The sequence below is a fragment of the Podarcis melisellensis genome, assembly GCF_964234715.1.
Source record: "Podarcis melisellensis genome assembly, chromosome: 3".
Lineage (NCBI taxonomy): Eukaryota > Metazoa > Chordata > Lepidosauria > Squamata > Lacertidae > Podarcis > Podarcis melisellensis.
In genome coordinates, this window is record NC_138530.1 from 79,637,391 (window position 1) to 79,650,393 (window position 13,003).

General features: G+C 43.7%; 1 protein-coding gene across 2 annotated transcripts; it reads right to left on the reverse strand.

The window, feature by feature from the left end:
- Positions 1-602: 602 nt before the first annotated feature.
- SLC35A1 (solute carrier family 35 member A1) lies at positions 603-12,817 on the reverse strand. 2 transcript variants are annotated; one of them, XM_081905586.1, is made up of 8 exons: positions 12,673-12,817; positions 9,436-9,613; positions 6,160-6,319; positions 5,035-5,187; positions 4,206-4,272; positions 2,752-2,928; positions 1,388-1,522; positions 603-1,061 (listed from the first exon to the last, which is right to left on the reverse strand). In XM_081905586.1, the coding sequence occupies exons 1-8, from the start codon at positions 12,686-12,688 to the stop codon at positions 931-933; spliced, it is 1,017 nt and encodes a 338-aa protein (XP_081761712.1). In that variant the 5' UTR covers positions 12,689-12,817; the 3' UTR covers positions 603-930. The 2 variants fall into 2 exon arrangements, with proteins under 2 accessions (XP_081761712.1, XP_081761713.1); XM_081905587.1 differs by lacking the exon at positions 12,673-12,817 and adding an exon at positions 12,096-12,149.
- Positions 12,818-13,003: the final 186 nt, after the last annotated feature.

Sequence of the window (13,003 nt, forward strand, 5' to 3'; positions counted from 1 at the left end):
AAAAAATCCTCTTACGAGCAGCAGCTTCATTTTTTTTTCTTCCTGCTTTCGCAGAGTGGATTCAGCAGATCAAAAGCTTAAAAGAAACTGAATCCATTTCAGCTACACCTATGTTCACTTCAACAATCAGATGACAGCATTCTGTTCCCACATACCCTACTTCCCCTCACAACACTCATCTTGGTTTCATTTTGGCTATGACAGCTAGCTGATTATCAGAGTAGTTCAGCAACCGACAATATCAAAGCCGAGGCACCTTGGGTTAAGTACTTAATTCGTTCTGGAGGTCCGTACTTAACCTGAAGCAGCACTTTAGCTAATGGGGCCTCCTGCTGCCGCCGCGCCGCCAGAGCACGATTTCTGTTCTCATCCTGAAGCAAAGTTCTTAACCTGGAGCACTATTTCTGGGTTAGCGGAGTCTGTAACCTGAAGCGTCTGTAACCCGAGGTACCACTGTACTGGGAAATGTGTTGTACTATGTGTTTGAGAATCTGATTGAGATATTTTAAGACTGAATCAACAATGTAGTTAGTAAATGTAGCACCTTTCCTTACAAGAACATGTGAAGAGAATCCCTATTATACATGTTTCATCAAAGTAAATTCCAATGGCATTCCCCTTTATTTTATATACAATATATATATATATATATTTAAAAACTGCACATTCAATTTCTTCATTCTTCTCGGTGAACAGACTCTTCATAGTCCAACACAGATAGATCAACGTTACACGAAAAGCAGTGCTTCACAATTTAGCCAAGTTTCCATTCCTCCAGTGTAATCCTTCATTTCACTAATGAGTTACTTCACTTTTAGTTCAAACAATCTTGCATTACCAGTTTAAGGCTTTTTTAAAAAAAAGAAAAAGCAGGGAACACTCATGTCAAGTCTTTAGATTGTCTTTTTCTATTCTTCATGATGCAAAACATCACACACTAATAAGATTTTCTTTTGACCCTTTTACTTCTGCTGGCTGGATTTTGGTGGTGTCTTGTCGAGGCAGTCCATACAGGTATATTGAGATGCATACAAGGAGGGCACCGAGAGAGAAGGTGATGGCTAAAGGGAAAAACATAAAGCACATGGTTTAAAGCACACTGATCCAAACAGAAACTCCATAATACTTTTTTTATATGAAACTCGTTATCAGATTGCTGTGTACTTCATATTTAAGTTCACCTTTAAGCTTCACCCCATTTGGCAATAATAGTAGATGCTGCCAGTTTTGAAATGTCAACCCTTGCTAATTAATTTGTGGGCCAACAACATCAGATTATAATATACAATAATACAATTAGCTGACAGCAGTTATTCAAGCCCACGCCAAACAAACGCGCCAAAGGAGCGTCACCTAGGATTGTGGATAATGGCCAAAAGCAACGTACTTATCTGTAAGCCAAAGAGGAGGACCGAGGCAACGGTAGAGAGAACGATGGCAGCAGCTGCAGAAAAACCTTTCATAATGTTGTCGGTGTACTTAACAACAACTGAAGTGTAGAGACCTCCAACGCTGGAAAGGACTAGACAGCAAACGGAGATATCCCTGTTAATGAAGTGTCTGGCATCTTTTTCTTATTTACCACATGGGTTCAAAGAAACGAATAGGAAAAAAACCTTATATAGCAAAACTTTTGAAGGATGGAAATACTGTCCATTTGGGACATGTATCACAACCTCATTAGGGGAATAAATTTGTGTTCCAGTATGGCATACCCTTATCTCATGGGACACCTAACCTGGTATTAGTCTATACCTATTAGCTTGCACCAGCAATGCTGTTTACATCCCTACAAGATTGACCTAAATGTCATGGGGCAATACCTAAGTAACTAAGTCAATGGATTTAAATGGGTCTGCTCTTGAATATGGCTATCTTTGGACATCACCCAGCAAGATTCAACACAGCACATCTAGAGCCCATATTTGCTGGTGCTAGTCTCGAGTACAAGCCGTTAAGAGAACTTTTAATTCCCGTCTGTTCAGTATGGGAACATAAACGGCTGATTCAGCAACATATGACAGCAGGAAGCAAGGATGGGCAAGATCAAAGTCTACAGTAAGGTCCAAACAAGCCTTTTTTCCTATACACACTGGCACTTGCACATGGCACAGCCAATCAAACCAGGAAGTGTCCAATTAATCATAGTTCCCCATGTCCAAACTGGGAAACAGTGCTTCAGAACCATGGTTTGGAGTTGGCTTAGGATCCTGGCTTGTTCTGAAGCTTGTAACTCAAGTTTTGGACTTCAGACAAAATAGGAAATGATGGTTAGCAATGTCCTGGTTTGATTTCTGGACAGGTAAGGGGTCTGCATATCAAGGGAAAAGGCTGGTTTACATCTTGGCTTATTCTCTGAATGGAACCAGTGTGACTAACCTGCCCTACCTGCATTTCTTATGCTACCCAAAGTCCCTTTGGAAAGCCAGCACAGCAGTTAGTCTAAACCTTAAATACTTATTTCTCTGTAACCCAGGAAATAAGGCCTGTCTTCCTGTATCCCTAATCCCTTTCAGGCAGTCTAGCTGATAGTCACCCCATGATTCTTAAGTTCTTGCCAATATTCAGACTCCCCTGGAAAGTGCATGCTTCCGAATTATTTCCTGCAGGACGGTAGACCACTGTGAATTTAATTTGCTGCTCATTGATGTCTCTGCCCCATATGTTCCCCAAGCTGATCTCCTACACCTCTGGCCCCAGCTTGAAGAAGAAAAAAGTAGAACTGAAGATAAAAGGCAATTGGATACTTACAGATGACAAACCAGACATAACGGGTATAGCCATAAAAGAAGCCCTTTTCCATTACATTAACGCCATCAGACATGTAGACACCAACCAAGGTCACTACAATCCCAGAGAGGTACAGCTGAATGTTCCTGACCCATAAAGATGTATCCGAACTCTTTAGCACTTTCTCAAAATATACCCCTGAAAGGGAAGGGAAGGGAGAGATGAAACAACGTACAGTACATACATTTTGATTTAGGGAATTTACACCACAGAGATAAAAAACCCAGGGTCAACTTGCACCACCTTCCCACCGTACAAGTTTGTGGGGGAGGTGATGCTGAGGTGGGGAACAGCTACAGCAGCCCTCCCCAACCTGATGCCCTCCAACAGGTGTTGTCACCTGAGTCCCATTAGCCCTAACTGGTAGAGCTGATGCTCAGAGATGATAGGAGTTGTCTTACAAAAGAGACCTAGGTTGGGCAGACCTGAGCTACGACATAGGTCACATCTACAATGTACAGTGGTACCTTGGGTTAAGTACTTAATTCGTTCCGGAGGTCTGTTCTTAACCTGAAAGTGTTCTTAACCTGAAGCACCACTTTAGCTAATGGGGCCACCTGCTGCCGCCACAGCACAATTTCTGTTCTCATCCTGAAGCAAAGTTCTTAACCCGAGGTACTACTTCTCAGTTAGCGGAGTCTGTAACCTGAAGCATATGTAACCCGAGGTACCACTCTACGCTTAAAGCACTCTTACACCACTCTTAACAGTTTTGGTTTCCCCCCAAGGCTCCTGGGCACTGGGTTTGTTCAGGGCGCTGGGAATTGTAGCTGCACAATAAACATCTGACAGTCCTCAGGATTCTTTGGGGGAAGCAATGGCCGCTAAAGTGGTATAAAAAGGTAAAGGACCCCTGACAGTTAAGTCCAGTCACAAATGACTGGGGTTGTGGCACTCATCTCACTTTACTGGCCAAGGGAGCCAACGTTTGTCCACAGACAGTTTTTCCGGGTCGTGGCCAGCATGACTAACCCGCTTCTGGCAAAACCAAAGCAGCGCACGGAAACACCGTTTACCTTCCTGCCAGAGTGGTACCTATTTATCTACTTGCACTTGGATGTGCTCTCAAACTGCTAGGTTGGCAGGAGCTGGGACTAAACAACAGGAGCTCACCCCGTCATAGGGATTCAAACTGCTGACCTTCTGATTGTCAAGCCCAAGGCTCAGTGGTTTAAACCACAGCGCCACCAGCATCCCAAAAGTGGTATAAGAGTGCTTTAAATGTATGGTGTGGATGTGACCCAAGGCACTCCCCAGAGCTTCTCCCATGTTACCTGAGAAGGATGGGAAGGAGCTGTGCTATGGTGTTTTTTAAGCTGGCAAGGTAAAGTAAGAGGGGGCCTTCACTGTCGGACTAGCCACAGTAACAGATAAATGCCTGCTACTTGAAGATAACTTTAACTACAAGGTTTTACCTGCAAATCCTGAACATAAAACAGCAATGGCTATTGCACCGAAGCCTATCAATGGGCTCTGCTCCATCTAAAGAACAAATAAAAACAGAGGAAGTTTATTTATAGCTGCAGTCACTTTCGGAAGCCAAGCCAGATTGTTATTTATTGCAACAACAAAAGATGACTTAGGCCATCTGGCAACATCTGCCAGTGCTATGCAAGCAGAACTACAAAATTTGACTCCCAGGCTGCTCAATTGTCTCTGGGGAAAAGAGGGTGAGAGCCAATGTAACACAGGAGGTCATCTCTCAACAGAGCTTCTCCTTCCTTTCCTCTCCTGCTTATTCAACCAGCTGCTGCAGGATACCACAGCTTAGCTAATTCTTGAAATGCAATGAGGACATTCGTTCATTCACTTACTTACTTGCTTATATTTATATACTACCCTTTCTCCCAGAGGACCGTAAGGTGGCAAACAAGTGCTAAAACAGCGAAAAAACAAAATCTGTTTAAAATGGTTCCAATACAGATGCAGACTGGGAAAGGTCTCAACTTGTTGAAGGCCTTCAGTAGGCACCAAAAAGGCAACAGAGACAGTGCCTCATATTCAAAGGGAGGGGCTTCCGAAAGGCAGATGCCAACACGCAGAAGGCCCAATTTCTACAGTGTGGAAAGGACATCCTGATTAAGATGGAAGCTGCTGTAGAGAAACATCAGGAGGGCTGCAGTTACTCCACCCCTGCAGTATACTCTTCCACAACGCCCTTAGGGTAAGATTATGCAACTTGATGCACGAGAAACTTATTTCATAAAGCAGGTATGGAGAAAGGCTCCCAGTAATCAACTTTACCTGGACTTTTGTGGCTTGAGCTGGCTTCCACTGAACAAGCGTGACTCCACCACACAACATAAAGACTGAGAACCACTGCAGTTTGCTGAGAGAGCGGTTCAGCATCAAGACTGTACATAAAGCGGTACATGGGATCTTCAACTGATAGGTCACCTAGGAAGCCGGAAAGAAAGGGCATGTTTCATTTAGCTGTTAGGAAAAGGGCAGAAAGACAATCTGTTTAATATCTAACCTGCTTTATTTAATAACAACAATATATCACAACCATTATAACAACAATGTAATACAATGAAACATCAGGAAGAACTTTCTGACAGTAAAAGGTTGTGGACTCTCCTTCCTTTGAGGTTTCTAAGCAGAGATTGGAATCTTTAGTTGAGATTCCTGCATTGTAGAGGGTGGTGGACTAGATGACCCTCGTGGTCCCTTCCAACTCTACGATTCTATGATTTTATTATACTAATGTATCGCCCATGTTCTAAGCATATTGGTTTGCATCCAACATCATTACTTGGTTCATGTAAAGGATGTTATGCTCATGGCAGGATCTTCCTTGGTGAACAATCCCCTTCCTCTCAGGAAAGAGTTACACGCCCAGGACGACTTTTCCCTTCCGTGACTTGCAGCTGAAAGTGTGAACCATTTTCCACGAAAAGATACTGCGCCTGAATTCCTATCAGACAATGCAGAAGTTCTGTTTGGGGTGTTCTGTTTGTGATAGCTGTTTCACACGCTCAACCTGTTGCTCGATGTTGCAGCCGCCAGTTGATGGGCACACTTGCATGAGCTCATCCATCATAGCTCAGGGACGGGGAACATTTGCCAGCCTGAGGGCCACAGCCCCCTCTGGACAATGCTTCAGGGGCCACATGCCAGTGGCCATTGAAACTAATGTTAATTTCTTTCTATTGCCTGGACTATGACCGCAATAAAGATTGATTGATGGAATGTTAATTTCACCTTTGTACTGTAGGTGTGTTTCCAGGCACATTAAAATCTTTCTCTCCCAGACAAGCACAAAGAGTGGTCAGAGTTCCAGGGCTCTCACAGTGGCTACAAAGCAGGACCAATGTGGCCTGGTAAGGTTAGGGAGTCTGCATCTAGCTTCCAAACATCAACCATTACCTGGTAAACGGCTGCATCCAAATTGCTAAGAGCCAGGAAGGCCATGTTGTTCTGGATGGCATAGACAAGAGATGGAACGCTTAATTTGAGTAGCTCTTTAGGGCTGCCCAAGACATTTTCTTTTAAAGATGTCAATAGTCTACCCGGGCTTCCAGTCTCTCTGGAAAACATTTAAAGAAGAAGAAGCTCTGAGCACAAATATGACTGTAGCTGCTTGACAATAGTACAGCAGAACAAGAACAGAAATAGCCCAACAGAGGCCTAGCCTCACAACCTCTCAGCTGCCAGGATGAGCTTGTCAACAACACCCGCTTCCTATCCTGTATCAATCTTGAGGCCCTCCAAAAAAAGAGAAAAGCAGAAGCCAACTAGAGGAAGGAGAGTCGTGCTGCGTCTCCTGGAAAGCTTAAGATCCACATTCTTTCTCCTTCCGCAAGGCAAACAAAGACTGTAACCGCCGTGACGGTGACAGAATGCAAACCAGACATTCCAGTTGGCAGTGCTGGAATGAAGACAACATTTGGTTGGGTTGGTTGGTTTTAAAACTTCCTCTAAATGTTGCAGTAAGGCAGATTTTTAACGTACTTAATTAATTAAATTTATGTATCACCCTTTACATACCATTTCAAGGCACCATAAAAACAGCAGGAGCTGTGCAGCTGTCCTCTGTTGTGGCTCATCAGGTAGGGTTGCCATATTTCAAAAAGTGAGCTTTTTTTGGCAAAGTTATTGAGCTTTTTATAAAAATGAAATTTATTATTATTGTTATAAATGAAATTTGCCAAAATCTATACTTCTGACATAGGCTGCCTTACGTCTGGATTTTCCCAGACATTTAAGTGATTTCCGCCTAGACACTGTTTATGAGACCCAAATACTGGCTCTGTCCGGGAAATTCCGGACATATGGCAACTCTACATTAGGTGAATCTCAGGATTTTTATCTTATACAGTACACCACTTTGATGGCCTAATTTTAGCCACCTGAGATGTCAGCAGTCCTGTTCCTGCTGCAAAAAGGAACAGCTTCACACATGCATTTTATCCGCCTCCGTGATTTCGTAGTGTAGGCAAAAAAAAAAAAAAAAAGGTTGGGGGGAGGCAGAGGAACACTGTCTTTACTCCTGTGCATGTGAAATTACCTCGTATGAGAACCAGATCTGGGAGAACAAAAGTAACAGAGCCTGTACATGGGCATTGTACATACACTTATGTACAGGAAAATTGCAAAATACACAATCTCACAAAATCCAGTACAGTATGACATGTCACCAAGTATTATGAAACAGCAAGAAAGCCGTTTCCCCTTAAATCTACCTCCTGTGACTAAAATGAGGACAGCCTCTTCGTGCCAGTGCTATCTCTATATTTTAAAAGTCCAAGCCATTGCTTGTGACTTGCTTGTTTAAATTATACCTGCCAGGGAAGTTGGGCTTTCCTGGGACCCAATTTCAAGAATCTATGTCATTTCTGAATTTGATAGGATAGTAATTATATATTTGGAGTCAGCACAGCATGAAATGTCTTTTTTTTTCATATGGCCCTCATAATTACAGGGTGACTAAAGTGATTATGCAGCTGAAACCAGGCCTCAGAAAAGATACTCATAACTGGTGACCTACTTTTTGCCCCTTGAGACTCAACTCTGGGATCTAGCAGTGTTAAGGAGAAGATTGCTTCACTCTGAACACAGAGAACACCCGGGATTAAACACTCCCTCATATCAGCCCCCACCGTTCTAACGTGTGCTTCTCAGCTGACTTTACAAAGGAAGTGAATGGGACACAACTGCAAGAGAAGGGGAATAAAACATTTACGCATATTAGATTACATCTGTTGGAAAGTAGAGGTGAGGGCGGCAAAGACAACTGCAGGAGAAGAGATTAAGTCTGACTGACTGCTGGCTTATTCAAAAAGGCAAACTGATTTTTATTCAAAAAGACAAATGCTGAATTCAGAAAAAAAGTTCAACCAAGGTTAGCACAAACCAGAGGTTATATCAGCCTGCAGAACTAAACTCTCTCCCAGGTTCTGTCCCATATTCTGTGGTGGACAACTTCTACCTCATTGGCCAAACTTTGCCCCCCGGGGATTCAATTTTGGCCTTAGAGGCAGTTTTCCCCAAAAGCACACTCACCTGCTTGCCTCATACCCGACATGACCTGTGTTGTCAGGTGTGGGGCGGATAGAGGCACAGCTGCCAATTCATATTTGGGAGCCTTAACATGCGTTCCCAATTGTGCATTGGCAAAAGAAAAATCAGATTTTGACTCTACCGCTCTTCACTTGTTGGATAAGGCTGTGCTTTACTGAGCTCCCTGCGGAGAATTCACCCACACACCCAGTGCCTGCAAAAAGCTGATGGGTGGTAACCAGCGGGAAACCTGTGACCTTCCAGCTGTTGCTGGACTACAACTCCCATCAGCCTCTGCCAGAATGACCAATGGCCAGGGATTATGGGAGCTGGAGGGCCCCTTGCTGCAGAGCATGTTACTGAATAAGCTAGAGTTTCATAAACAACCTTTATAAACTCACAGATTTGGGGAAATATTGAGGCTCTGAGAGACAGAGAGGCTAGAGAAATTCCTAGCCAAGGCTGCACCACTGTACCATGTTACAAGATGCAGCAAGAACAGTGACTATTACTGAAAGTGCCTAAGCATCCCACCATGAGGCTCAAGGCCAGCTCTACCATTACACAAGATGAGGCAGCAGCCCTGGGGTCCCATTAAAAGACAAAAAAAAGTCAATTATTCATATGTTACCAGCATGGGGGAGAAGCCATTTGAATAGTTTCTGTGTAGGCTAAAAGAAATCCTAAGTACCCTCTGATTGAGAATCCTTCTAGAACATCATAGGCATATTTGAGGGAGGACAGGTCAACATGGTTCAGAGGATTGCTTCTAATCCTTAAATACCGCCTTAGGGAGAATACAAGTTCTTCTTGAATGACTCTGAAGACTCCTGCCTACACCAACCCAGAAACCTGCCAGCCAAGCATACATATTTAATTTACACAGACTTCTGAACTTTATCCAAAGCAATGAACTCAAGGCAGTGACACCTATTCATAAGAGAGATTAGGAAACTAAAATGTGCATGTTTTCACTTGTTTCAAAACCAATCTTTTCAAGAAGGACTCCTCTGATACCACCTGCTCACAGAAGCCTAACACAGTCCACATGAAGCATAGCAAGAAACAAAACAAGTAAAATAAAAGAATCAGAAAAAAGAGCAAATACGCCACTCCAATTTACTCATCGACATTTATACTTACTTTGCTAAAATGCCCAAACTTAGGAATAGCTTGATAACTTCTGTAATACAGACAGCTGTAGTTGAAAAGTATAAAACTGTTTCTGTTGTTCTCGTGTACCGCAATGCTACTGTATACGTTGCAGCCACCAAGGTCATCACCGTCAAGCAGTACAACTTAAAAAGCAAGCTGACATTTTCTGAAAAACAAAAGCATCGCTCTATTGGACACAAGACGTGAACCACCTTGACAACTACAGTGAAGTTATGTTTGCTGTTTGGTTCTTAGAAAACAGGTTTTAAAACAGGAGCATTCTATATTCAAAAAGCTATGGCAGGCCTGCTGCAGAAACATTACGGTTAACCATTAGAAGGCACTGACTTATGATAGGGCCTTCTTGGTGGTGGTTTCCTCATTTGTGGAACACCCTCCCTGGTGAGGCACATCTGTCTCCTTCACAATTAAGTTTCAGGAGGAACTTTAAAATGTTCCTGTTTACCAAGGATGGCCAAAAGATACTGTTCGTGGCAACTCTGAAATTATTAGCTGTGAGAGTATGTTACTGCTTTCAGATGTTTTTAATTGGTTTGGGATGTTTTAAACATGTTTTGTTTTATTTTTAACTGTATTGGTTTATCACTAGTGTGTTTGCCCTGGGCTCCTTTGGGACGGAGGGATATACATTTAATTAATTGTTTAATTGATAAGCATTAACCGATTGATTCATTGATTAGCATGCCAAAGTAGTCTTGCTCATCCCGTCAGAAGAGCGAATGTGGGGCCAGAGCTCAAAGGTCCTTCAAACTGGTGCAGGAGAGTGCTTTATGCTACTCCTGGCTGTCTAGATCAGAGGTTTCCAAACTTTTCATGTTGGTGGCACACTTTTTAGATATGCATCATTTTGTGACACAGTAATTCAGTTTTATTAGCAAACTGGAGGTTAAATCAACCCCTTTCCAGCCCTGAGAGAGGGGTGGGGAGTGTTTGCGTGACACACTGACACACTGCAGCTGACACACTAACATGTCACGACACACAGTTTGGAAAGCGCTGGTCTAGATAAATGTAGGTTATTTTCAAAATGGTACCTCATATGGCACCTATAACTCTACTTGAAACCAAAGGCCAACAGAAATAAATGAAATTATTTCCACATGCTGATTTTAGGATCAGCAAATAAGAAGCTACTAATAAAGGAACTTCAGATTCTTCATAGGAGAGATGTATAGTAGAACAGCCATCATCTAGTCTCTGGCCACCAAAAATAACATAGTTACAGTTGAATCAGACTGTTGATTAAACAATTTATCTTTATCTGTATAAACTTTTATTTCTTTATTAACTCAACAGTCTGAATCATTACACCACATTATGATATGACTGGGAATTACTAAATCTTGTTACTCATACTATCACCTTGCCTGTGTAAACATCCCTGCAAGGTACAATTATAGATGCACTGTTGCATTAATTTAAACTGAGTACACCCTGGTAGAGATATACCTCTATTTCCTTCAGCCTAATTCGGGTGTATATCAAGCTAAATGCAAACAGCAGAATTATCTGCAAAAGATGCAATTATCACTATGCATATTCCTCTCTCATCCTAGAAACCCAGGGCCATCCAAGGAAGCTGAATGTTGGAAGCTTCGGGGCAGACAAAAGAAAGCACTTCTTCAGGCAGCACATATACAGTGGTACTTAATTCATTCTGGAGATCCATTCTTAACCAGAAACTGTTCTTAACCTGAGGTACCTTTAGCTAATGGGGCCTCCCACTGCTGCCGCACCTCCAGAGCACGATTTCTGTTCTCATCCTGAAGCAAAGTTCTTAACCCGAGGTACTATTTCTGGGTTAGCAGAGTCTGCAATCTGAAGCGTTTGTAACCCGATGGTCACCATATCAGATTGCTTTTTTTAAAAAAGAACAGGCAAATTCATGGAGGACAAACCCATCAATGGCTATTAGCTATTGTACCTCCACTGTAGAAGGCACTATTCCTCTGAATATCATACTGGGAATCGTGAGAAGAGTGCTGTCGCCCTTGGGTCCTACCTGCAGGCTTTCCATAGGCATCTGGTTGGCCTCTGTGAGAACAAGATGTTGGAATAGATGGTCCATTGGCCTGATCCAACAGAGATCATCTAACATCCTTATGACAACACACACACAAAAGTGCTTGCGTAAATAAGTCTATTCGGCCCATTTTTTCAGAAACGGGAGAAAGCACGTTTCTAACACCACGATAGGCAAGCCACTTCTTGCATTACAATTTCATGTATCCCTGGATGCATTTATTTTCTAATGTGAAAACATCTGTCCTAGCATTTCAGACCGATTAATAAATACAGTGGTACCTCGGGTTAAGTACTTAATTCGTTCTGGAAGTCAGTTCTTAACCTGAAACTGTTATTTACCTGAAGCACCACTTTAGCTAATGGGGCCTCCTGCTGCTGCCGCGCCACCGGAGCACGATTTTTGTTCTCATCCTGAAGCAAAGTTCTTAACCTGAAGCACTATTTCTGGGTTAGCGGAGGCTGTAACCTGAAGCGTATGTAACCTGAGGTACCACTGTACACATGGATCTAGAGGAAGAGCTTGCCTTCTGGACCAGGGTCATTGCACAGGAAGAGCCATTACAATACGTTGCCAAGTGAGTGACACAAGAGCATCATCGTACACCGTTTGCAGGAGAGGATGATGCCAGACGCGGCTGCTTAAAGCTTTCCAAGTCTTTGTTCACAGACAAAGTCTGCAATTATTTCCATGCTCGAAGGGAGGTTCGAGGGGGGTTATTCTTTCGCCTAATCAACCTGAAGGAGAGGGAATGGGGAGCGGGAACTCGTTCTAATTAACATTTTGGGTTCAGCCCCCCTCCCCAAATCCTGGCGAGACCCCGACCTGCCATGTCTTTAAAGAGGGGCAGGAAGGGGAGGGAGCATTATCTTCCATTGAGGAACCCTTATACTATTTCGCCTGCTTGACACAAGAGCAGAGAGAGACGCTGAGCGACAGCCGCTTCCCTGCAGCGCTGCCAGGCAGCCGGGCCGGTTTTGTTGCCCCCGGAGCCAGCCACCTCCGCGCTCGCCTTTCAGGCAGAAGGTCTCCAAACTGCCCCCCGCCCCACTTCACATCCCCCCCCCCCGCCTTCCAAGTAACTGGACGACGCCTGGCTATTTGCCTCAGTAGAACGGACTGTTCCATTTACGCATAACGGGGAAACCGGCGGCGGCGGCGGCAGGCTGCTTCTCACTCACCTTTCGGAGGCGCCATAGTATCCAAAAGGAATCCGTCTCGGCAAGCGCTCGAGCCCGCCCCGCCAAGCCTCCCAGCATACCAGAGAGAGCAACCGTCGGAAGGCTAGAGCGGACTAGCCGCTCTATGGTTGGAGCGCAGGATGCGTCGTTACTTCCGCCGGAAGCCAAGGGAATGTATGCAGGAGGAGGGTATCGCGTGCGCGCGCAGCCTGCCCCGGTTTGAAACGTTACATGAGTTCATAGTGGATACTTTCACGTATATAGCACGTTACTCTGCACTATCATACGTACGCGCTGTTAATTTGTGATTTGTATATAGCTATAGATCTCT